At 37.6% G+C, this 27,078-nt stretch overlaps 2 protein-coding genes across 4 annotated transcripts; one reads left to right on the forward strand and one right to left on the reverse strand.

Annotated features, from left to right (window-relative positions):
• Positions 1-1,023: 1,023 nt before the first annotated feature.
• Positions 1,024-20,974, forward strand: LOC126964444 (DNA polymerase eta). Of its 3 annotated transcripts, none has more exons than XM_050807557.1 (9): positions 1,024-1,409; positions 1,629-1,763; positions 3,104-3,206; positions 4,173-4,389; positions 7,060-7,177; positions 9,819-9,959; positions 11,218-11,415; positions 12,302-12,471; positions 19,038-19,229. In XM_050807557.1, the coding sequence occupies exons 1-9, from the start codon at positions 1,270-1,272 to the stop codon at positions 19,079-19,081; spliced, it is 1,266 nt and encodes a 421-aa protein (XP_050663514.1). In that variant the 5' UTR covers positions 1,024-1,269; the 3' UTR covers positions 19,082-19,229. The 3 variants fall into 3 exon arrangements, with proteins under 3 accessions (XP_050663514.1, XP_050663524.1, XP_050663508.1); XM_050807551.1 differs by having other exon boundaries at positions 1,028-1,409; positions 19,058-20,974; XM_050807567.1 differs by lacking the exons at positions 12,302-12,471; positions 19,038-19,229 and having other exon boundaries at positions 11,202-11,344.
• A 2,259-nt stretch (positions 20,975-23,233) lies between these two features.
• LOC126964796 (60S ribosomal protein L10) lies at positions 23,234-26,754 on the reverse strand. Its single transcript, XM_050808069.1, has 5 exons — positions 26,656-26,754; positions 26,505-26,533; positions 26,122-26,427; positions 25,582-25,744; positions 23,234-23,425 (listed from the first exon to the last, which is right to left on the reverse strand). Exons 2-5 carry the CDS (start codon positions 26,525-26,527, stop codon positions 23,258-23,260), a joined length of 660 nt encoding a protein of 219 aa, XP_050664026.1. The 5' UTR covers positions 26,528-26,533; positions 26,656-26,754; the 3' UTR covers positions 23,234-23,257.
• Positions 26,755-27,078: the final 324 nt, after the last annotated feature.

Here is a 27,078-nt window from a genome sequence, read left to right on the forward strand (position 1 = left end):
TGAATTGAAGTATATAATTCTATTTCTTCCACGTGCATCGCTGCTGATTATAACAAGAAAAAATAGGCATCGAGTATGTGACCTAAAATTATTTAAAACAATCCAAATTCTATGTGTGCAAAGGACTTACAAGAAAAATACGGTAGTTTTAAATGTTTATGTAACAGACTGACACACACCAGTAGGAGGCTCCTTTGCACAGGATGCCGGCTAGATTATGGGTACCACAACGGTGCCTATTTCTGCCGTGAAGCTTTCGGTCTGAAGGGCGCCGTAGCTATTGAAATTACTGGGCAAATGAGAACATCTTATGTCTCAAGGTGACGAGCGCAGTTGTAGTGCCGCTCAGAATTTTTGGGGTTTTTCAAGAAACTGCGTTGTAATGGGCAAAGCGTATCAGCTACCATCAGCTAAACGTCCTGCTCGGCTTGTCTCTTATTTTCATTAAAAAAAGACTCAATTTTGTTACGCTCGGCTCGTGCATTGTGATCAATAGTCTAAATTTATTTTTAAGCTGGCACTCGCCACTGCCCATTCCATCATTTTTACTGGTCATTTTCATTATGGGACTGTTTTCGTATTTTAAGTACTGAAATTATAGGATGAGATACCGACCAATTTATGTTTAGTAACTGTCCATGTTTTACTATCGCGTTAATTTATCAACCGCCTAGTCTACATTTTGACCTAATTGGTGCACTGATTTCGTTCATGTTTTGTTTATCGTCAACAAATACTATAACAAGTATGTGGCTACATTTAATTCATAAATGCAAAATCCATACAGTGTATTACCATTAGTACCCTTTCTTGACTTCTGGCTCTTAGTTTATTATTATTATTCTGAATACACTAGCAGCACTTGCTGATGCGTGTATATCACTGCACTTGTGTTGTTAGAGTTAACTGAGGGTGCACTTTTACTGTTTGCGGTATTTTATTCCAGTTACCAGGTCATAAAATTTAAAAACATATCTTTCTAAATGTCATGTCAGCAGTCAGTACTCGGTACCAAATTTAATGTAAACAAATAATTTCACATGAAAAATAATCATAATTCATTAATATTATATATTTAAATAATTTTATATTATCTAGTTATAGTTATTATTAAATTAAAAATATTTATTTATACCTACTTTTTAATTATTTTATAAATTTAAAGTAATTGGCGGGAAGCGCAGAGGCCCCATTAAAGTTATTAAAGATTTATATACAAATATATGGAAAATTAAAAAAGTACTACGCTTAACTTAATTTTATGAAGATATGGAAACCACCAGAGAAAATAGAGTAGTGGTTTTGATAGACATGGATTGCTTTTACTGTCAGGTAGAAGAAAAACTTAATCCAGAATTAAAAGGTAAACCTATCGCAGTAGTTCAGTACAATCCTTGGAAAGGTGGAGGGTGAGTTTTACGCTAAATATTTACAATAATAATTCATAAGTGAAACTAAAGTTGTATTGTCAATAATAGACACTACAGTAAATTTTGAATAGAATTATAATTTATATATATTTTGTCGTATTTACATGATTATCATAATCTACTAGTCAAGCAGGCTTTATTTATACAATCTTATTGAATTTTTGATGCTGTTCAAATTTATTTTAATAAAACCTGCAGGATCATAGCTGTCAACTATGTGGCTAGAGCAATGGGCGTAACAAGACACATGCGAGGTGATGAGGCCAAAGACAAATGTCCTGAGATCCAGCTGCCATCTGTTCCATGTCACAGAGGGAAAGCTGATATTACTAAGTAAGTCTATGTACTGAAGAGTTAATATTCTGTCAGCAGTCTCAAAGAATATTGCACAGGAAAGATTTACAAATATTGTTTCACCTGACATGGCGATTCAAGTAAATAATGGAATAAGGGTCATTTCAAACTTATATCATTTAGGTTGTTAGATATTTTGTAAATAGGCATTTATGATTTAATACTTGTAGATGTAATTTCTACTCAGATGCATGGATCTCCTATGATTATGATCTGTACCAATGGAAGAGAAATCACTACCTTTAACTCGAGAAATCTATAGAATGAAAGAGTGTGTGACTTTAAATTTTGTGTATAGTTAGTATTTTACAGTCAGGCTCTTGAAATGCATATGCTTGTTGAATTTCTTAGGTTTGGTTGGTAAATAAATAATATAAGAAAAGCATTTAGATCCAGCAGTAAAAGGATGTGACTGTTAATTAAAAATTATGTCTGTTTTTATCCTATGCGAAGAATTGAGCCCCATATGCCTGCTCATATTCTGACGTAAATCACAAACATTGTTTTAAATGTTTGTTTTTTTGCATTATTAACTTTATAATATAATTCAATGGTGGTTTGCTCAAATTTATGAAAGTTGAATGACTGCAGTAATTTAAAGGCTGTAAGTTGTTAAAAAAGTTTGAACTTCATGTATGCAAAATTAAACAATCACATCGGGGATGTAGTGTGAATTAAGATGCTGTTATAGAAGTTATAAAGATATGACTTTTCCATAAAAAAAAAGGAAAGGATTGGTGTTGCAAGATGTACAATCTTTGACCATGGTGCCCCCAGCTCAGTCCTCACACACAACATACCAGTGTGTATTTTAACCTTTTAAATTCATATTATGTACATTTATTTGACACTTCATAATGTCGGCAAAACTCTTGTAATTCCTCTGGTGTTACAGGGAAGAATGGATCACAGTGATCACAAACCAACAGCAGACCAAAAAATATATATTTGAAAGAAAGTTTAAATCAGTAAGTCTATATTTTTATACCAGTGGGAGGCTCCTTCCACAGGATGCTAGATTATGGGTACCAGAATGGCGCCTATTTCTGCCATGAAACAGTAATATGTAAATATTACTTTGTGAAGGTCTGCAGGGCGCCATAGCTAGTGAAATTACTGGGCAAATGAGACTTAACATCTTATGTCTCAAGGAGACAAGCGCAATTGTAATGCCACACAGAATTTTTGGGTTTTTCAAGAATCCTGAGTGGCACTGCATTGTAATGGTCAGGGCGTATCAATTACCATCATCAGAACAAACAAACATTTGAACAAACATACATCAAAACAATTGTTTCAATGTATTGTAAAATTTACAGATATAGAGATGCTGGTAAAGAAGTAGCCAGGGTGCTTCAAAGGTTCACCCCATTACTGGAACGAGCATCTATTGATGAGGCTTACCTTGATATTACAGCAGCTGTAAGTTACACTATAACACAATACAATATATAATAATAAAGCCTTTATTAATGATTTTTCATTTGATTTCTACATTTTAGTGTGTATATATATAGTATGTTAGTATGGTTAGTTGACATACATGATTATATTATTATTAACTTTTATGTTAGTAAGTTATAATGCATGCACTATGTTAGTTTTCTTGATTATTTTCAAATGGATCCCAGTTGGGTAAAGGCCTCCTCCATTCCTTTCTATTTTTTCCTTTTTCAAGCCAGTTAGTTCCGCCAATCTCTCTAATCTCATCGGTCCACCTTTTATGTGGTCTGCCCACATTTCTCTTTCCTACAGGTCCCTTCCATGTTGTGGTCTGAATGGTCCATCTAGCGTCTGTTAGTCTGGAAATGTGTCCGGCCCATTGCCACTTTAATTTTAATGCTTGATTTAAGGCATCAGTTAGTTTTGTTTTCTTCCTTACTTCTGGCTATGTATCTTATTCATCTTTCTTAATTTAAGCATGCTTCTTTCCATTCAGCGCTGACATGTCCTAATTAAGTGTTGTATTTTCTTCGTAAACACCCATGCAATGTAAAGGATAATTTTTTTACTCGGAAAATAATTAAGTAAAGAATAAAGTCCTGGTAAAAAATAAATTTCTTTTGATACTTGATATTATTAATTTGTTTTTATTAATTATTATTAAAGTTCTTGTATCTTTTACTTAATAGCTTTCAGTACATAAGCATTTTATATTCATGCAATTTTTATGACCAATGCTTATAACTGAGAATTCCAAAATTATCATAAGAAAATAAAACTTTATGTAATCTTAACACCGATTATTACCGATAAACTTGGAGACACATACTCATAGCTTGGTAGTCTACTTTAACCTGATACTGGCAAATCTGTGGTGTGTCTTCCACAGAAGCCACAGTAGGAAGAATAGAATAGAATAAGTTTTTACCAATTTTACCATTCTAGGTGCAGCATAGATTGAAATCTATAAACACAAGTGCAATAAGTGTAGAAGTAATGCCAAATACATTCGCCCTGGGATATGAGACACTTGCCGAGTTCATATCTGATGTTTCAAGGTTTGGGGGAGACTGCATGGAGTTTGATTGTGAACATGCAATGTCATTGCTGGTTGGAGCTTGGATTGTGAGCGAGATAAGGGAGGCAGTGTATAGAGAAACAGGTAGGTCCCTTCTCAGTGTATTTGCTTGAAGATGAGTCCCATGAAGGTAGGTGATTGAACCTGTGTATTACATCAATAATAAGATTAGTTACACAGTAGGTCTTGGTATTAATGTATATAGACTTTAAGCCATGTAAAATAATTACATAACTGAAACTTTGAAAGAAATTTTTATGCTATTTTTATGACAGTCTCTATATTATGATTTAAATCAGCATATCTCACTTCCCTTTTATACGTGATTTTAAGCATTATATAAATACTTTCGTAGAACCCCCCCTTACGAATTATGAACTCCCATTTTATGTCACGCCAACATGTCGAGTTTCCCGTGGACACCTGTGGGTCCACTTGGACCACTTTGGGAACTAATGATATAGAAGGCTAGACTCACATTCTCTTGCAACCCCAAAGGAACCACAGAAGCGTTGCCGGCCTTTTAAAAAGGTGGGGGGTCTTATTTTTAAAAGTACCTCGTTTTGTCGTTTCGTCTTGGAAACACCACACAAGGAAGCTCATTCCACAGCTTGGTTTTACGTGGAAGAAATGTCCTTAAAACTGTGGCGATGATATTGTAGTTTGTGACGTGTAGTGCGAAGGTGGAATTTGGTGGCAGGAATCAGGTCAAACAGCTTTTCAAACACTCGCCATGATAAATGCTGTAGACTGTAGAGGACAACACAACAAGGTTACATCTCTAATAAACGCCAAGTGATCTAACCGTTCACAGGGCACTGGATAGTAACCTGTTCTTATTTATTGACAGGTTTACTTGCTAAACAAACATCTTGAACATCACTTCACACTATACTATAAGGAGATTTACTGTCTAAATTCATAGCGTTTGAAACCACTCTCATCATAATTAAATCACTCTCATTATTGTTCCAAGGGAAGGCAAGAGTTGCCAAGTGATCTAGCCGTTCACAGAGTTCTTATGTATTGATCCTTACTTGCTGAACAAACAACTTGAACAACACTTGACACTATACTATAGGGAGATTTTTGTCTGACTTCATGGTCTTTGAAATTGTTACTCTGTGCGCGTGCTGTGGAATTAAATCACTCTCATATTTTTTCCAACGCACCTCAAGGATTACTTCATTATTTTATATTTGATTACTATCTCTACCACGCGAAAGAGAAAGCTGATCTTCTGGGCACCCTCTTCGCGTCCAACTCGACTCTGGATGACCACAAGGTGCACCACCATCGCATATTCTGCGGTGCGAGTCATGCATGCCGGAGGTAAAAATCCAGCATGGCGACGTGCTTAAAGTGCTTCTCACCTTGGACATTCACAAATCGTGTGGGCGCGATGGCATTCCCCCGATAGTGCTGCGGACATCTGCTTCAGAACTGGTGCCGGTCCATACCCGTCTTTTCCGGCTTTCCTACTCATCAGGCGTAGTCCCGAAATTACAGAAGGCGGTCTTAGTGCACCCGATCCCTAAGAAAGGTGAACGCTTGGATCCGTCCAACTACCGCCCCCTTGCCATTACCTCCATTTTCTCCAAAGTAATGGAGTCGATCGTCAACCGCTAGCTCTTGGGATACCTAGAGGAGCACCAGCTGATCAGCGACTGCAGTACGGTTTCTGCCAGGGTCGCTCAGCTGGTGATCTTCTTGCATACTTAACCCATAAATGGGCGCAAGCGGTTGAGTCGAAGGGCGTTGGCGGTGAGTTTGGACATAGCGAAGGCCTTCCATCAGGTTTGGCATAAAGCGCTTATAGCGAAACTGCCATCCTATGGGCTTCCCGAGAAGTTCTGCAAATGGGTCACTATCTTTTTGGCCGATCTGAGCATCAAGGTTGTTATCAACGGTGCATGCTCCGACTTAAAACCCATAAAAGTTGGTGTGGAGCCGCAAGGCTGTGTGCTAGGAATCATCGACGATCAAGTCATCTCCGATTGATTCTTTGGCATTGCGTAGAGATGTGGGTTCACTCTACATCTTCTACTGCATATATCACGGGAAGCGCTCAGAGGAGCTGTTCGGGTTGATTCCAGCGGCCGAATTGCACCACATTTCGTGCAATGTACCACCCGCATCACGTTGACGTCCGGCATTCCACAACAGCAGGGGAAGCAGAACAATAAATTGGAATGGCGGCATCCAGCTCGCCAAGTGTATTTTTCGTAATACTTGGTATTGAAATATCACATAATTTTTCCTTTTTAAACTAGTTAAACTAATATTTTTGCATTGGTCTTTAAAGAGAAACAATTTTAATTTTATCTGCGAAAGAAAATTGTGCAAAAGGATACATACCTAATTTGGGTTGGGTGTTCAATAGAAGTTCGATGATAGAATAAAAGAACTAAATTTATCTGAATTACCTTGGAATCTAGTGTAGGTATTATTAGTATTATTTAGACTCTAAATATGGTAGGTAGGCTATGCCTACCTATTGGCATATATGGAATGCACGCCCCTGGTCTATGGCATCCAAATAATAATGGTTACATATAATATTATGATGTCCAAAAAAAACCACCTGGACCTGCGCATCACGTCTTGTTCTGTCAGCTTTTCGTGTGATTAGGCAACACTCATCCGTTGCAGTTCCACCTTCTCTGTTTTTCTTTTTTAATGGTTTTTGTTTCATTAATGATTCTTGCGTGCATAGGTACAAACATAATTTTTGAATCAACTATTTTTTTTCAGGCTATCAGTGTTCTGCAGGTATAGCACACAATAAAATTTTAGCTAAACTGGTCTGTGGAATGAACAAACCCAACAAACAGACTGTGCTGCCCAAACATTCCATTAATTTGTTGTACAAGTAAGTATATTTCAATATGCAATACTATACAAATTATTATAAGTAAAATATTTTTGAATAAAGCGTCATGAGTTCTATTATATAGATGGGTTAATTTTTAACGGTTAACGGGAGCCCTAGATATTACATAGATATTCTCTGTCCGTCTGTCACTCTGTTCGTCAGCTGGCTGTATCTAATAAAGTGCAATAGGGTCTAAGATCCCAGACCCCACAGCCATGACTTATTTTTGAAGTAACAACATTATAGAATAGATACTCCATATTTATTATTGATGAGTGTGTGGTGGCTTGCCACGATTGGTGCCGTTTACGGGTACCTGGGTATTTGACTATTTTTTTTTAAATTTATTGTACAACTATAAAAATTCTGATGTACACGGAAAATAAAAGTGAAATCAAACAAAGAAATACAAAGTCACTGGCATTTAAACTTTTGGACTAACCACTTGTACCAGAAAGTATCTTTAAAGTTAATATTTCATTATATCACATGCTATCTTTAACTGTCAAAATGAAGAAGAAGCGGTAAGGGCCTTCTGTCCCTGTCTCGCAAAACAACTTTCGTGTAGAGCTACTATGGCTAAACTAAGGTGTGACATCACATTATATTATGACATTGACAGTGATAATCAGAAATATTAAAATTCTTATAAATTTTTTTGCTATTTGTTTGATTGAATTCGATTTTCGCCATTTTATTTGTTGTTAAATTTAAATGAAAAATAAATATTTTAATTTCAGTATAATAACCCAATTGATAAGATAGGTAGGCAAAATATTACTTATCTACTTTACTTATACTCAAAGCGCTGATTTTGTTAGTATTTTTTATAGAATATTATTGTTGAGTTTCGTTCGTAATTCGCGCCAATTTGAGGCTTCGCGCAATCACAATGTGAATTAAGCCGTCTATGTATCGCCTTTTTTGCATTTCCTTGTTCTTTTCCCCCTCGTTTGGACAATCAGTACGCGAGTACGTTGCTAGCCGTTAATTAAGACACACCTGTGTTTGGTGTCTGTCAAAAAACCTTAATGACCGCCCTTTTGTGACGCGATACATATAATCTATCCTAATAAATCCCGCTGATCCTTGTGTAAATGCTTAAAATATAGTGCGATGCTTACTTAAACCATTATTAATTATGTGAGATACCGTGAAATTTAGCAGGCCTGCTGTGTAAAGTGTTTTTGTGAACCTTGAGAAGATCAGTGCGCTGGCATGGACCACCCTGGACAATTGGGCTACATCGTGTGCGTGAGTCCCTCAATTTTCCTGATATAATCTCAGTCTCCTGGCAGTGCGCGGACAGCTATATTCCAGTGTGTATATTTTTTGTATGTTAACGTCGTATGAAATATAAAAAGAGTTCTTGAGATTAGAAGCAAATACCGTAGTTGGATCTGAGCTGAATTAGTGCCTAATTAATATACAGACCATTCTAAAAATATTACAATATAAAAAAGCTCATTAAAGATCACCCCTCAGACAAAAAAAAAATCTGAGGATTGCCACTATCATTATTATTTTTTATGCCCCCCTAAATATACCAACCATCAAAGGCAAAACAATCAACCAATTATGCCCTACCATTTCTGAGAGCCATAACTTTTGCCTGACTACTTAAAACTATTTATTACTAGTATAAAAGAGCTATTTAGTCAATACATGTTGTTACTTCAAAAAAAAGTTATATAAATATTAGTTAGCTGAAACTTTGACAGACTGTATATTATTGTTACCACTGAGATTAATAAATATTCCTTGCTATAGGTTTTTTCAAATGGGTCAAAACTTACGTGTTCTATTTTTCGGCTATATCATAACTGCTTATAACGATCTTGCTCCAATTTATCAAAAAAATTAATTTGACAAAAAAACAACTGACTTCAAAAACACTATTTCACAGCAATAGATATAATATGCACTAAAGAGTTTAAAATAATTGCATATTTTGATACAATCTAATTAATTAATCTAATTCTAGTTACGATTATTGTCATTTTTGGAATCGGTGTCATCCAAGATAGGTTTGTAACTACATACATAGCTGGATCATATTACAATGGGACCACACGGGAAGCACCAGCTTTAGATTAAAAAAAGAGTTGTCAAAATTGGTTCACCCAGTCGAAAGGTATGAGGTAACAAACAAAAAAAAAATACCGACGAATTGAGAACCTCCTCCTTTTTTGAAGTCGGTTAAAAAGGCGTTCGTTTTATTCGTAACAGCGCGCCCAGAGTGCATCATTGGCATAATTATTCCTGGATTGATAACGCTTAAACTAGTACTTAGTATTTACGACTATAATATGAGCCAACTAAAGCCATTTTTTCATTAGCTTTTGGGCTAAAAGGTTGTCTTCGTGCCAACTCTGGCTTTTATTGGATCTATTTAATCCCTTTAATGGTACAGCACCCTACTGCTTGGAGACTTTTAGTGAAGTCTGATGGTATAAATTTTGTCATCGCCGCACAGTTTACAGCAAGTGACCTTCGAAAAATAAATTTCGCAGTTGGGGATATTAGGTAGTTACTCAAAATAGGCATAATATTTTGAACGTGATAAATATTATGACATGTGAAAACTATTTCGAATTTCACAATTATTTCTGAAAGTATATTGATGTGAACGCTACAGGAGCCTGCCGATCAAGAAGGTGAAGCATTTGGGCGGCAAGTTTGGTGATCACGTGTGTCAAGTGTTGAGCGTGAAGCTCATGGGGGAGCTGCAGACGTTCACCGAGAGAGAACTGCAGAGCAGACTCGATGAGAAGAACGGGTGAGTTGTGAACCAATCAACTGGTTGGCACTAACATTCGATAGGTGCCGGATTAAGGCCGGCAACGCTTCGGCCAGCTGTGGAATGAGCTTCCTTGAGCGGTGTTTTCAGGACGATACGAAATGGGTGACTTCTAAAAAAAACCTGCGTGTACTAGTTATATATGCAACTGTAGTGTAATAAAAGATATTATAACACGAATGTGGGCTTATGATAATAGTATCACAGGAGTGTTTTAATACCTAATTATCAGCAGTTGCATACAAGGCTTTATCTACACCCATAATATGAATCCCTTAAAACACCCAATGTCCTAATTAATAACTATTACATCATCCAAACGAGTGTTGTAATGAAATTCAGTACAACATTACAACACTCGTTTTGATGATGTAATGGTTACTAGGACTGGCTTTTTTAATGTTAGCAGTAAGTTAACTGTTTCAGAATCTTTTATAGAGGATTTAATGCATGGGTGTAGATAAACAATTTTAAAAGGCCGGCAACAATGCAAGAGAATGTGGGCTGTGGTAATCACTTCAGATCAGGAGACCCGTACAATCGTTTGTCCTCTCTTCCATAAACAAAATAGAGTAGCATCAGTGACTGGTATGCTGATTTTTCCCCATAACCCAACAGTTAAAGTAAACCGCGACTGTAAATCTGAACTTTATATTATGTATGAATGAAAATTAATGATTGCACTAAAAAAATAAAGTTACAACTTTTATAGTTATGGTAGCATAATTATTCGACCTTATCGCTGTTGAGCAATCTCTGCCAGGTAACGTAACGGTGTACGAGATTTTTTTTGAAAATAACTTGACAAGGCAATAATTAAAAAACACAAATTATACATTATTAATGTAGTGGTGGCAAGCAGGACTTATTGTAATATGAAAAGTAGACATGGAGCCATGAATAGTACATTACGCACCTAAGGAGAAAAGTAGGTCATTCTCACCTGCGGAATATTGACTCGGGTGGCAAGTCCTACTTATTTCACGTGGTGCGTATACGATTTTTTTTCCACCTCGGTGAAGGTCTGTCTTTTAGTCCCTGGTACGAGGGCAAGAGTGGCCGATTCTCTCCCGACAAAACGAATTTTTTTTTAAATATTTTTTATAGTCCACCTGATGTCCAGCTGCATCATCTGCCTATTAAAGTGACACATTTCATTTTAGACCTCGATGGAAATTGGAATGTCTCATAATGCGGCAATATTTTTACTACTGCTAACAGACGCTCCTTCCTGTAGCACGTGGCTATACAACATAGCTCGTGGTGTCGACCTGGAGCCGGTGCAGGCCAGGTTCAACCCCAAGAGCATCGGGTGCTGCAAGCAACTGCGGGGGAAGTCAGCGCTCACTGACCTGATGAGCTTGAAGAAGTGGCTGAGGGACCTTGGCGATGAAATAGAGGACCGCTTGGAGAAGGATGCCCTGGAGAATAACAGGTGAAGTACTTAGATAATTTGTTTATTTTTTACATTATATATTTTTAATTGAAGTTGACAGTTAATCTCTATTTTCATACACAACTTTTACCAGCCGCTGCTTGCATTTATTTGGCCAGTACAGCATTTCCTGCCAGACCTTCTTCCTTGCTTTCGATAGCCCTTCTCTGTGGTAGTTAAGAGAAGATCGCCCACCGACCGACCATGGCGAAAGACGTACTATATATGTATATTTATTTATTTTTTTAAGCACACCACATCATATACAATACAATTTTCTTAGTCTTATGTTAGAATTAGTAGTTCTAAAGTATATGATATAGTATACAATTATGGTGAACATAATTACAAAAACTACTACCTAATTACTTCTGAAAAATAGAACTAATACTATCGCTACAATAAAAACAAAATAAAAAATGAAAGTACAAAATATAATTTTAACTTATTAATTAAAATAATGGAGACGAAATAAAAAGAAAAACTACTTATTTAACAAATTCAGATTGAGTACCAGCTAAGTATTAACAACACTTTCTTTGAACATGACCAGCCCACTACGGAATATATCAAGTTCTGAATTGGTATCGTTTAACATATTGTACTCGCAAAGAATTCCAGCGAGAGGTGCCTGAAAAAAACCAACCTGGGGGTTTTTACAAAAGGAACTTGGAAGATTCTCTTGATTTTGAACCTTGGGAGTGAATATGGGACAGCAAGGTTAATATTCTGTAAGAGGTTCCTACATTGTATTTGACCGTATAAGAGTTTGAACAAAAATATTACTCCGGCAAGAATGTATGTATACATGGAATGTACTTTTTATAGCCATGTTCTTTTTAAAAACAAACCAATTCATTGCTTTAATTTTTCCCTGAACTAACAGGAACCCAAAACAGATGGTCGTTAGTTTTTCATTGCAACTGAGCGAAGGTCGCGACAGTAGCAGCTCGAGGTCGTACAACTTTGCACCAGACGACGAGCTCTGCGGAGAAATATTCGCCGCTAAAGCACTGGAGTTGTTGCTGGACAGTGCTGAGGGATGCAGGCCTAAAGGTATTCATTTATCATAATGTATGAAACATACATTTATGGTATATTAACATACAGACATTTTAACAATTTTTTATTTTGACATTCTAATAATATTTTATAGATTTGCACTTTTATGGATAATGTTTTTTTTTTGTTGTAGTATGTTTTCACTATAAAATTAGAATAAGAATTATTAAAACATTGTTTTTGCATACCTACCCGGCAGATTGTAAGCGTTTCAATCTATGCAAATAAATGACTTGATTTGAGTACATACTATTAACGAGCCCGTTGTTTTAGTAAAAACCGTCCTTATCGATCAACATTGTCTATTGTCTAACTTTTTTAAAGTTTGTGCTATTACTGTCTAACGTGTTACGGATTCGGTCTTGCCGGTAACATTGCGTCTAAGTGTGTTGTTGTACAGAATGAAGATGTTCTGTTCTAAATTAATGTATTTATTAGCTCATCCAATGCTGCCCATCTTTTTTTATATTAATTATTAATTCTTACGCAGTGGAAGCGTGCTGGGATAATCTATTATTATAAAGATGTAGCAGAGTATTAACAGTAGATTAAAGTAAATCAGTGCATTCCTCATTTAAAAAATATAACAAACCAATTTTATAAGTTAAAAAAAAAAATATAACAGCTGTAATGTTTGGATGTAAAAGTATATTTTACGACCTGTATAGCTGAGTGGTTAGCGATCCTACCTACTAAGCTAGAGGGTCCCGGGTTCGAATCCCGGTAGGTGCAAGCATTTATATGATGAATTTGGATGTTTGTTTCCGAGTCATTGATGTTTAAATGTATTTATGTATGTTTATATGAATATATGTATGTTTAAGTAAGTATATTGTATTAAATATATCGTTGTCTTGTAACCCATAACACAGGCTATATATGCTTAACTTGGGGCAAGATAATGTCACGGGAGTGGGTCAGGAATTGGAAATAATACTCCGCTTATAGGAACGAGTCTTTATTTGCGTTCACTTTTTCTGAACTTGCACTTCGCCGGTCTGCCGCTGTCCCTCTTGTGGGCGGCGGTACCTTCAACGCGTCACACCGAACACTAAGTCTCTTTTATCTTCTTCCTCTTGGAACACTTCCACTTTTCACTACTTCTTCTTCTTCTTCTTTACACTTTCGAGTCAGAACTAGAACTGCCATAGGCCACGCTTAGTACGGCTTATATACCCCGGGATCCGTTGTATTTTCAAAATGATTCTCCCATTCCATCTTTAAATTTAAATTGTACTAGAAAATTCTTTTAACTATTTTTATCCTGCTTACACATTTTCCATCCCTTTTTTTCTGTTCGATTTGATCCTGAACTTACTAGAAATTTCCTTTAACTTTACTAAACCCAAAAAAATCCATACACTGGTAGGTGTATCGAACCCGGGTCTACAGCGTCTAAAGTAAACACTTTTCCGCTGAGCTACGAGTATTGCTGACGGAGCTGTTAAAATTAACAATGTCTTGAAGTCTGACAACTCTCGTCATATACTTCGAAGGGTTGCTACGCAACAACGCATCCACATATTCTGTTATACTTTTCGGAGTATCCGGTGGACAGCCTGAGAGTAAATCAGCTGGCAGTTTCAATTCCCTTCCAAAATTTGCGTACGCAGGAGTCACCGTTGTCGTCTCGTGTATTGCGCTTCTATACGACATAAGAAACAGTGGAATGTACTCATCCCAGTTATCCTGATGACTGTCCACTACCTTTGCCAGATGTCGCTCCAATGTTTGGTTAAACCTCTCCACCATCCCGTCCGACTGTGGATGATATGGCGTAGTTCTGGTCTTATGGATTCCCAAGATCTTGCAAACTTCTTGAAATACTTGTGACTCGAAGTTCCGCCCTTGGTCACTGTGCAACTCCAAAGGCACACCGAATCTGCAGAAAACTTCATTCACCAGCTTCGTCGCAACGGTAACTGCTTCTTGATTCGGTAGACCAAATGCTTCCGGCCACTTCGTAAAATAATCCATCACCACCATTAAGTAATGGTTTCCAGATTTGGTGACTGGGAACGGTCCGGCCATATCCAGAGCTACTCTTTCCCACGGAGCCCCAACATTGTACAACTTCATAGCTCCTCTGCTCCGGGTCTGAGGTCCCTTGACAGCAGCACAACTCTTGCATTTTCGACACCAGTCTTCCACATCATCACGGCAATGCAACCAGTAAAATCGTTCTTTAATTTTTGTGAGAGTTCTTCTTATTCCCAAATGTCCACCTGAAGAACCATCGTGATAAGCTCTCAGGATCTCGTTCACCTTCTCCCTGGGAACAACCAATTGCAGATGGCAATCCTTTCCTTGCGGGGTTTCCCATTTACGGCAGAGCATCGTCCTGCATCACCAAACTGTTCCATTGTGCCCAGAGACTCTTGGTAGCCGTACTGTGTCTAGCCACTTCAGACCATTTTGGTTTAAGTGATTCACTTGTTAGCCAATGTAAAAGTGGTTGAAGATCCTTATCATTTTCCTGAGCTCTCCTCATTGCATCGTTGCTCCAGTTCTCGTCGATCGAAACTGTTCTGATCAGCCGGATCATAAAATTCTCTTTGTCCTCCTGACGAATGCAATGTTTGCATTCCATCGGACAAGGTCTTCTAGATAACGCATCTGCATTTCCATGACTTTTTCCTCCTCGATCTCGATTTCAAAGTCATACTCTTGAAGTTGCTCAATCCATCTGGCCACTTGTCCTTCCGGATTCTTGAATTCTAGTAACCACTTCAAGGCGGCATGATCAGTCCTTACGAGGAATTTGCGACCCAACAAGTACTTTTTGAAAAGTTGTAATGTCTTCACCACGGCCAGTAACTCCCTACGAGTTACACAGTAGTTTCTTTCCGGCTTTGATAAAGATTTGCTAAAGTATGCAATTACAACTTCTTGATCTCCTCTCTTCTGAGATAGTACTCCACCAATTCCGGTGTTGCTAGCATCAGCATCCACTATGAATCTTCCCTCTGTGTCAGGATATCCGAGGATAGCTGATTCACATAGTCTTTTCTTCAACTCTAAGAAAGCATGTTCGCATTCTTCATCCCAGGAAAAGGCTCTTTTCTCCTCCGTCACTCGATGTAAGGACTTAGCAACATCGGAAAACCCTTTCACAAAGCGTCGATAATAAAGCATAGTCCTAGAAATGCTCTCACATGTGTCTTTTCTGTCGGCGTCGGCCAGTGTTTGACAGCACTTATCTTGGCAGGATCCGTCGCAACGCCTTGCTCCGAGATAACGTGCCCCAAGTAATTCACCTGACGTTGAAAGAAGGAAAATTTCTTTGGACTCAACTTCAAGTTGGCACCCTGCAGTTATGAACTGCCATAACCCTTTTCCGGTTGAAAAAGCCGTCTTCTCCTTGTCTTTAGGGTCCAGATCGACTTGCCAGTAGCCACTTTTCAAATCAAGAGTAGAGAACCACGTCATGCCACAAAGTGAATCTAATGTGTCATCGATTCTTGGCAATGGATAACTGTCTTTCTTAGTTACATCGTTCAAACGCCGATAGTCCACACAAAATCTAGTTGATCCATCCTTCTTCTTCACCAGATCCACTGGAGAACACCATGGACTCGATGACGGTTCTATCACACCATTTTCTTTCATATCCCGAATCATGTCTTCCACTTCTTGTTCACGTGCAAACGGAATACGTCTTGGTCTTTGCCGTATCGGAACAGTGTCTCCTGTGTCGATCATGTGTTTCACCAAACCAGTTCTTCCGATGTCCCCGTCGTTCTTCGAGAACATCCCGGCGTAGCGTAGCAGGAAATTTCTCGCTTTTATTAACTGTAGCTTGGTAAGATTGTCTTTACAGCCATCCAGAAGTTTCTGTATGTTCACATCCTGGCTTGCAGCTACGGTCTTCCTCCCTTCTTCACACTTTCTTAACCAAGCTATCTCCTCACAACCTCCTATCACTGTTCCTTTCCTAATGATTTGCTTGTCCTCATGAGGATTAAACACGGGAACCATCGCAATTAGGGAGTTTCCCACAACAGTCCTGGCTGGGATCCATTTCGTGTCCGATGTCTCTCTTTCTATTAAAGCGCATTTACAAGGTCATCCTCTGTCATCTCTTGGCAGGACTACCGGGACTACGGGTCTGCGGTCTCGGATTTAAAGTAGTGTAGTGTGTAGTAGTAAAGTAGTGTTGTAAGCACAACACTTTCCCAATAGTTCCGCCTTTTATTGGAATTTCTTCACCTTCATGCTTCAATACACCATGTTTCATGTTAATCGTACACTGATGATTTCGAAGAAAATCCAACCCAATGATGCAGTCATGGCTAACGACTGTACGTGAGGCTCCCGTATCCAAAGTGAAACGGCAAGATTTTCCATTTATCATTCCCTCTATAAATAAAGTGTTTCCGTCACATGTCTGCTTAACAAAGATTCTTGGGGCTTTGCTTCTACCAGCCAGCGCTCACCCCACTGCCCTGGCCTTTTCTAGTTTTCCTGCTGCTCCAGCGGTGATGTTGAGACCGCCGCATCCTTCCTGCCTTGCGTTATGCTCTCACGCCTGGGGCAAGTGCTCCTAATGTGTCCTCGCTCCCCACACCCATAGCATACTGGGCTATATGCTTGCCTTCGGCTGGAATCTGCTGGTACAATTTTGCGGAGTCTCCACGCCCAAGAATCGTGGCGAACCGCTTCAACTTCCAACGCATGTGCCACCGCTTCCTTCAAGCTACTATGATGGCTCAGTCGTACGGCTGCTCTTACTTCGGCGTCCCGTATTCCATCGATGAACACTTGGAGCAACATTTCTTCTATTGCAACTGGTGACGACTGATATGCTTTACGCACTAGCTTCTCAGCTTCGACGGACCGCTGCTGCAGAGTTTCGTTGGCCCTTTGACTGCGGTCCTTAAGCTGCGCCCGATACATATGCTCAAGGTGTTTATCGCCATAACGTGCCCCCAACGCGTCAAGAAGGTCCGTATAGGTTACTTCCTCCTTCCCAGCGCCGAGTGCTTTCAATACGGAAAGTGCTTCATCACGGAGCGCTAGTGTGAGGGCAGAGTGTGCTTCTTGGTCACTCCAACCACTTGCTCTTCTGACCGTCTCTAATTGTAGCTTGAAGGCGGCCCAGGAAGACTTGCCGTCGTAGGGGGGTACTTTCAAACTTCTGGTCGATGTGATTCCGCAGGTGACTCCTGAGTTGGCTGAAGGACCCCCACACACGACCTTCCAATTGAGCTGATGAAAAGTTGCTTCCATCTCCCCCATCTTCCTTTCCACAGTGTCAATCCGGGCGATCTCCTTTTCTACAGTGTCAATCCGGGCGATCTCCTTTTCTACAGCGTCAATCCGGGCGGAGTTTTTCTGCACCACTGATAAAATTTCCTTGGAGAGGCCTTCATGCAGACCTCGCAGCTGCTCCTTCTGTCGACGTGCTTGCTCTTCCTGCAAGGCTCGCAGCTGCTCCTCCTGTCGGCGCGCTTGCTCCTCCTGTCGGCGCGCTTGTTCCTCTTGCAAGCCCCGCAGCTGCTCCTCCTGTCGGCGCGCTTGTTCCTCTTGCAAGCCCCGCAGCTGCTCCTCCTGTCATCGCGCTTGCTCTTGCATCATGGCGGCCATCTGATGCATGAGCGCGCTGATGTCTACGGCAGGAGCCTGCGGTGCTGACACGGTCGCACTGAGTCCAGAGCCGGATGCTTGTTGTGACTCGTCCTCTGCCGCTGCAGCTGCTCCCGCTCGCGTGGTCACTGCCTTCTCGTTCCTGGGCACTAATGGCATCTTTCCAATCCCACTTCTGACACCAATTGTCACGGGAGTGGGTCAGGGATTGGAAATAATACTCCGCTTATAGGAACGAGTCTTTATTTGCGTTCACTTTTTCTGAACTTGCACTTCGCCGGTCTGCCGCTGTCCCTCTTGTGGGCGGCGGTACCTTCAACGCGTCACACCGCACCGAACACTAAGTCTCTTCTATCTTCTTCCTCTTGGAACACTTCCACTTTTCACTACTTCTTCTTTTCTTCTTCTTTACACTTTCGAGTCAGAACTAGAACTGCCGTAGGCCACGCTTAGTACGGCTTATATACCCCGGGATTCGTTCTATTTTCAAAATGATTCTCCCATTCCATCTTTAAATTTAAATTGTACTAGAAAATTATTTTAACTATTTTCATCCTGCTTACACATTTTCCATCCCTTTTTTCCGTTCGATTTGATCCTGAACTTACTAGAAATTTCCATACATTGGTAGGTGTATCGAACCCGGGTCTTCAGCGTCTAAAGTAAACACTTTTCCGCTGAGCTACGAGTATTGCTGACGGAGCTGTTAAAATTAACAATGTCTTGAAGTCTGACAACTCTCGTCATATACTTCGAAGGGTTGCTACAATAATTGGTGTAAAAAGTGTGTCAATATTATTATTATTGTTTGAGCTCCAATTAAAAAACATGAAAGTGACATTGTCCCAATAATAAAAATTGTGGTTAATATCCCGTTAAATAATATATATAATAAAGGATTTGACGTCATATGAAATTACTATAATTGAGTACATCACTGATGCGTTTTCGAACATTGTTTAAACTTTAACTAGTGATTTTTATATTGTTTCAGATGAAGAAACTAATCGACGCTTAAAAGCGCCAATTACTTTTTTGGGTATTAGTGTGGGTAAATTTGAAGATAACGAGAATAAGAAAACTAAAAAGATCAAAGATTTCTTTTCTGCTGGGCCGTCTACAGCTAAAACTGACATCAGAGAAAAATCTAATCACGGATCCAAATGTGATAATATTATTAAAGATGCTAAATCTGAAAACATAAGTGAAGATGCTAAATGTGATAATGTAATTAAAAGTTTCGTAGTTAAGAATGCTCCTGTAGATGTTTGCAAAGATGCAGGAAAAGATTATGTTATGCGAAAATTTTTTCAAGCTACAGATAAAGAAAATAATAGCAGTAAGCAGAGAAGGGTTGTTGAGACGTCTTTAGATAAACAAGAATCATTCTTTGCCAAGTTTTTAAAAAATGATTCTACAAAATCAACAGAAATTAAATTGGACAAAAGTTACAATACTAAGGGTGGAAATCAGGAAGTTTATATTAAAACAGATAACAATTTGGAGAGCGGATTAACGGTACCACGCGGGATTCCTGATAATGACAGTAACGAAACAAATTCAAACTATTCAACATCTACAATCAATGCTGAAATCAATAAAAGTATCGCGTTATTTGATGAAGATCCAGATGAAATTAACAGGGTTACTGATATGAGGAAACTATTAAATAGTTCATCAATAGTCGATGCAGAAGCTACAGAATCAAATTATTCTCATAATCAGCAAGTAGCTAATGAAATCGAAACAATACAATGCACTGAATGTGGCAAAACAATATCAATGCACATGTTAAATACACATGCAGATTATCATCTCGCTCTCAAATTAAGAGATGAGGAGAGACAACATATGAGGCAAGAGAGAGAAGAACAAAGGAAAGAAAAATTTTCTGAACATGTAGAGGCGAAAGTTAGTAGACAAGAAAAAGGTGAAAGCAATAAGTCTATAGCCAGTTTTTTTGTAAAACTTGATGATAGTGTTCCAAGTGAATCTTGTAAGCAATGTGGGAAGAGAGTGCCATTGTACGATCTTTCAGAACATTTAGATTTTCATGAAGCACAGAAGTTGAATAGGGAACTCAATCGAAGTGTACTACAAGCGAACAATAGTGTTACAAACAGTGTTAAAAGGAAAAGAAAGTCTACATCACCTGTTAAAAAAGTAAAAGTGCCTTGTAAATCAATTGATTCATTTTTTAGGTAGCTAAGTATGTGATGCCAAGTATGTGCCGCAATGATCTTGTTGACTATGTGAACTTTGTTTTATGCACAAATTTATTCTAAATGGAGCCCCCATGAGCCAGGGATGCTGTTGGTACAGCAGATTGAACTTTGCTTGTTACTGCCACAAAAAAGCTATCAATCACAACAAATTGTTCACACACAAATCACACCAAAATATTCAAAATGGTTTTTGATATTAAATTTGTTATAAAAAATGCAAGAGAATTTAAAATAATATTTGTCCACCATCGAGAGTTAATATAATGTTTATGTATAGTTATAATTTATACTTATAGAACAGAGAGAAAGAGAAGATGCAGTGCAATTTAAAATAAAAATTATGGATAACTTTATGGTTTAGTCTTATTGAAAAAATACATAATAACTTAAACTAGTCAGTCTGTCCATAATTTATTCGCCAGAACAGAGATGACAGCAAAACTCCATTTGTATATCCGGACCTGCGCTTCGTAGAGCGCTGGAATGTGGGCCGGCTTTAAGTATTGCCGTACTATCTTTATGACGCCCAGCTTTTTGGAAGCCAATCTTCCAGATGACCCCGGAATTGGCAATCGCTCGAGATCTCGACACCCAGTATTCCGATACTAGGAGAGGCTAGGGAAGTGTTGTCGAAAAGCCGTGACTAAAAGTTTTGCGTAACTTAAAAAAACATGTTATAACCAAAATATTGTGTTTATTGCTTTTCAAAATACCTACTCTACATTTTAAACATTTTTTCATGCGATCCATTTTTTAAACAGGAAGGCCACAGATCTGAAGGCATGTTTTCTAATTCTTCGGAAACCTCTCATCAAATCTTTGATTTTGAGGAAAATACAGAAATGACAGGGTCGGGTCGGGGCTATGTGCAGAATGGATGACGAGTTGTACTTTTTCGGAAGCTAAAAATCACTTAGTAGTGATGGCCGTGTGTGAAGAAGCGTTGTCATGATGTAGGAGAACGCGGCTTTTTGGTCGTCTTTCGCGAACTTTTTTTTAACAGCCTGGGTAAACAAATGGTAAAATACCATTCGGCATTAACACTCTTTTGATCTTCAATTGTGCAGATGGCCTGTAGCTTTTTAACAACGTTTCTCGCCTGCCTCACTTTTGTTGGCCTGTTCTCGTTTTCAAACACTCATTTACAAGATTGCTATATTTTTTCGGGTTCAAAACAATAAATCCACGTTTCGTCTCATGTAACAATGTCAAAAACAGCATTAGAATGTCCGTGGCCGTACTTCATTAGCATCTGTGAGCACCATTCCACGCGAGCCCGTTTCTGCTCCGTTGTCAGTTCATGAGGGATCCAACGACAACAAAGTTTGCGAACTTTCAATTCTTCGTAAAATTTTCTGAATTTGGTTCATACCAATCCCCAATAGTCCTCGATTTGTCTCATAGGTTATCCGCGGGTTTTCTTCAATTAGCCGCTTAACAGTAGCCAGATTATTTTCGTTGACGGCAGTTGACGAAATTCGTCATGTATAGAAACCCGACCTCTCAAATTCAGCAAATCATCGCCTCACGGTGCTCAAGCAATTTGCTTCTCTCCCAAAAGCATTTTGAAAACGAGCGGCAACCTTGCGGAGAGAGAAAACTTTTAAGATCACAAAAAATCACCACTCTAAAATCTTTTCGATTTTATTCCATTTTCGTTGCGAACTAATAACTTTGATATGTGATAAAAAACAATTGACAAATGATTTCCCGCCAATTGTTTTTTTATTACTAAGAAGGTTTCACAAAATATAACATTCGAAATTCAAATAGTTCCGATTAGCTTGAGGTGCAAAACTTTAAGTGTGCCCCGCCCCATGTACGACAAATGGGGTTTTTGATAAACGCGCAAACTTGTTTCTCATGGGGTTAAATTGGATAAGGTTCATTTTACCCCCATTCCGCAACTTTCTCAAGAGAAGACTCGATAGAAGGGTTTCTTCCGGCGCTGGTCGACGATTTCCGAAAGAGATTAGTAGGTACTGTCTGTAGATATTAGGTACTGTCTTCTGCATAACAATGTATGTTGAAGGTGTCCAACATATCATTTATATAGACAGAAGCAACTGTGTTGGAGAAATCACAAAGCCTTTGGGTACTCCCAGCATTTACGGGCTTCGGGTTCGAGCGATAACCGTCGACAACGACCTGTATTTAACACCCAGTAAAAGCTTGTGAAGAGACGGCGAGATATATATATTGTGCTGAAATGTGTTAGTACTTCAATAAAATGACAGATTTGATTAACGTGCTAAAACACACAAAGGTTGGTAAAAAATGTTGTTTTGTTTTAATAAAGAGATGATAAAACTCCACTCTCTCCCCAAGCTACAATACAATGCATACTATGATGATCATTTCGATGGGCGTATCTACATAACTATATATATTGTTATGGAAATCAGTTGGTACCTACCACTAGTGTAGCGTACCGATTATTCTCTAATTGTGAGGTACCCAACCGTAGTGTACAAGGCGACATAAGGAATATAATCTAGGCAATGGGCAGCCGTGTTAGCTGCGATCCCCTTTCTAAACTTTCATTAGAGACAAAGAATAATTTATATTTATACAATTTGTTATTTATTATTTTTATGAAATATTTAAAACGTTTTTAACTTTGATCACGATTCATAATATATTGAATGATGCAGCACCTTACTAATTTGTTTTGTTTATAACAACCATTGTAAAATACACTTAATTGAAAAGAGTGGCGGTTGAAAATCAACCGTTGTTTGTTTTTCTTACGAGCTCTTCTTTTTCCGAACATATTATGGTAGATTCAGTAAATTAAAAGTAATATTACGACGATTGAAAAGCGCTTATTTTAAGCCTAATTGAATAAGTTTTTTTTGACATGTTTTTGAAGAAAGGAGCCCAAAATCTATGTTTGCATAAAAATCTAATGATTCATATAAAAAACAACTTCATATTTTTTAAAATTTTTATTAGTGCTTAGTACAAAGTTACACGTTATGGATCTCAACTTGCACCTTTTTCCAGGCATCGAGCGGGCCGTGCTCAGATCGGTATTTTACGTTGCAGCCGTCGTTGGCAAATCGGCCTTCCTCTCGCAACGTCTCGTACTCTTCACGCTCGTATTTAGTGAAACCCCACTTCTTTGACACATAGATCTGTAAAAGAGAACGTTTTGTATCATGATCTGATGAATGTATGATCAAGAATAAAAACAAATTATTGAAGTGAAACATGTTTAGATGCGCCATGTCAGAGGAAAACAGTCTGGGGTTACAATTAACTGGGCATTTACATATCAAAATTATTAATCCGTTACACAAAGAATGTAAGGTGTATGTTCCTTTTTTATACACATAATAAAAATTATTTATTTCAGGTATATTACCAATATAACATACTATTTAAAAAAAAATTAAAATAATATCACTACACTTCATATTTTTATATTTCATATAAATAGGATTAAATTATCTACAACAGTCATACACAGCATGTCATCTATATATATAATGTCAGTCTCACTAAAACTCGAGAACGGCTACACCGATTTGGCTAATTTTGGTCTTTAATTAATTGTGGAAGTCTAGAGGTTTAAAAGGTGAATAAAATATAGGAAAATGCTCGGAATAAAAAAAAACAATGATTTTGATTTTCCTTTGATGTGACCCCGTCGTTTAGATATCAAAATAAAATAATAGTTTCAAATGAATAACTTATTGGAATTTTTATCTTTCTAACTTTCTCAGAAGTTAAAAAATAAACTTAATTTTAGGTAACTATAGCAGGTACATTAATTACAGTTGTTAAATATCTATCAAATTTTTTTTTATGTAGATTGATAAATCTTAAGTTTTATCATAAATTATTTGTTGCATATTGAAGATTTATTGTCTTTTATTATTTAAGTGTCCTATATTATAATTAATTTTTACCGATACCAATTTATAGAGGAATAGACATCTAAATCGACAGACTCAGATATATTTAGAATACTATTACATGAATCAAATGAGTTTTGAGTCAGAAAATGACAGTTTTGAGGAGGAATCTGAAAAAGAGAATTTCAAGCTGAGTTGCCTTGTTATGAGTTGGACAGTGATGATGATATACCGCTTTCGGAACTGTGCCAAAAAAATGATGGGTCTGGTGTCTTCATTACAACAAAGAAATCATCCTTTTTTTGAAAATTTATCAGAGCCTACTTACTGCAAAAGGGCCCAATATGATGCAGAGGTGTTCAAAATATCCAAAAAAAGGACAGAAAAACCAAATACCTAGATGGATGTTATTGCCATGCGGATTTTATCTCTCAAAACTGCAATAAGGAGAATGCCCATTTGCCACCGAGGTTTTTTCCATGCGTCAAAATAAAATTGACATAGTATATTGCTTCATTTTGATATTGGGGCCATTGGAATTAATGATTTCACCAGGGGATTAAATTCAAAGTATAAAATATAATATAGATTTTCCAGTAAATGTTGGTGACAGAAATAAAGCCATCAATTTCTTTTAGTATTGCAGTTTAACAAATGATTATAATTTAGGTAGGTACTATTGACATTTATTGAAACAAATCATGTTTTTGTATGAACCGTTTTGGCAAAATAACATACTTTGAAACCAGTCTCGTTATAGTATATTTCATTACGAGTGTGGAAAGCCTGTTATTGCAAAGAGTTCTGACAAATGAAACCAAGCCAAGACGCAGCCGAAGGTGAGGGTTGATAGTCGGAACAAGTTGCAATGACGGTTCAGCACATATGCTGAACAACTATTTTTAATACAGCTGCGAAAAAATTAAGCAAATTAATAGAATAATAAAAACACAATAAACTCAACTAAACTAAAATGGCGCCAACCGTAAAAGAATATAAGCAGAGATTTTTTTGTTGTTTTTTTCACCTATTCCGGGCTATGCAAACTATGCCCATACTATGTTTTTTCTTTTTAATAGACATTATTTTGACAGTTGGGAAAGAGAACTCACGAGTTCGGAAAAGGTAAAGAAAAAGCACAAGTATGTAATAGCCCACATCCCGAAAGCTATATGTCCCTGCAATACGCCACTTTTTGAGCAACTGTATTAAAAAAGTATTTTTAATGTAATCTAAACTAATTAAAAATCTTTTTATATACTTTAAAGCCTCTATCCCACATTAAAGTTGGCACCCCAATGTGACTCTCAATTTAAAATATTATTATAACAAACAATAAATACAAATAGAACATATAATTATATGTTCTACATATTTCATAGACTCTGTGAAGAAAAAATTTATTTTTAATTTTAAAGTCAGATTCTTATTACCTTTTGACGTCCAGGGAACTTGAACTTTGCACGACGGAGAGCTTCAATGACCTGAGGCTTCCAGCGGTCACTAGAACGCACTGACATAATAGGCTGGCCAATACGGACACGGGCTACTGTGCCTTGAGGCTTGCCAAAAGCACCACGCATTCCTGTCTGGAGCCTGAAATTTGTTATATAAATTTAATTTTAAGAAAAGCAAGTGCAAGGCTCTATTACGTATGTTATCATAGTGTTTTCGTTGTATATTATTATTACCTAAGAAGATTATAACCTTTACTATAATAACATATTACTCTAAGAGAAACAACAATTAAATAAGTACTTTTAATGTCTTTCGTAGCAAAAGGTTGTTTTAAATAAGAGAAAATCATAGAACAAAATTAAGAAAGCTCCGAGAAAATTTAAACCCAACTTATCCCTTGAGACTGAGACCACTTAATATTTCACAATAAAATTAAATATTGCAATAATTAAAATTATAAACAAAGACAAATTTTCCATTTATTTATTTATATAATATTAAAATTATGGCCTCACCTATCAGCTCCAGCGCACGATAACATCTTATTGATACGAATTACGTGGAACGGATGTAACCTCATGCGGATGTGGAACTGATCCTTGCCGCAGTTTTTCACGAGGTACTTGTTGCAGCAAATACGGCCGGCTTCCAAAGCCTCTGAACTCAGCTGCTCATATTCGTCGGATACCAAGTGCACGCACAGAGGAAAGTCATCTACTGCTGCCCTCTTCTTACCAAGATCGAAAATACGAATCTTTGGGTCAGGCACACCCCGACAAAATCTGGATTTTGGATACGGTTTGTTTTTACAATACCGATAGCTGAAATAAAAAAGGTTTATAATATAAATAACTAAACGTCTGATTAGTTATCAAGTAACAATTTAACCAATATTTACCATCTAGCTGGTCGGCGCCCCATTGTGACCTGAAAGAAGCAATACACTAGACTTAGTAAGGAAAATATTATTTGTTAAACATATCTCACCACAAAAATCTCATTAAAAAACAAGGATTCAAATAGATTTTATTTAACAAAAATATTCGCACCTTCACAAATGGACACCGTGTATGCAAAAGAGATCTAGAATTATAAAATTAAACCTGACATTGACACAATAGAAATTGACAGCTGCCACTGGCAAATGCCATGGATAACATATAAACAATAGATGGAGAACGATATACAGCAGCACGGTCGAAAACTAGTTTTTGTATGAAAACGATTTATTTTTCCGAAACGACCCCATGCTCTCTCTCGTTTTTCATTTTGTGCAGTTTCGGTTTTGAACATGTTACAGTACATATCTACCTAATAATGACGTTAATTTATTCTAATCTTAATCTACTTTTATGTTGCTATAAGTGTGAAACACATTTTATGTTATTTGAGTGCTTAGTCTCTGTGATGTTATTGAGGTCATATCAAAATCTAATATACCTTCATCCTTAGGTTGATTTGTATTATGTTTC

This window comes from Leptidea sinapis, chromosome 1 (assembly GCF_905404315.1).
Source record: "Leptidea sinapis chromosome 1, ilLepSina1.1, whole genome shotgun sequence".
NCBI lineage: Eukaryota > Metazoa > Arthropoda > Insecta > Lepidoptera > Pieridae > Leptidea > Leptidea sinapis.

What these genes read in the sequence shown, in the direction of transcription:
- LOC126964444 (XM_050807551.1), top strand. Translation starts at nt 1,270, where the DNA reads ATGGAAACCACCAGAGAAAATAGAGTAGTGGTTTTGATAGACATGGAT. An exon ending in AATCCTTGGAAAGGTGGAGG is followed by an intron (nt 1,410 to 1,628) that starts GTGAGTTTTACG and finishes TAAAACCTGCAG; the next exon opens with GATCATAGCTGTCAACTATG. An exon ending in GGGAAAGCTGATATTACTAA is followed by an intron (nt 1,764 to 3,103) that starts GTAAGTCTATGT and finishes TAAAATTTACAG; the next exon opens with ATATAGAGATGCTGGTAAAG.
- LOC126964796 (XM_050808069.1), bottom strand. Translation starts at nt 26,527, where the DNA reads ATGGGGCGCCGACCAGCTAGATG. An exon ending in GGGCGCCGACCAGCTAGATG is followed by an intron (nt 26,428 to 26,504) that starts GTAAATATTGGT and finishes TTTTTATTTCAG; the next exon opens with CTATCGGTATTGTAAAAACA. An exon ending in TCGTGCGCTGGAGCTGATAG is followed by an intron (nt 25,745 to 26,121) that starts GTGAGGCCATAA and finishes AACAAATTTCAG; the next exon opens with GCTCCAGACAGGAATGCGTG.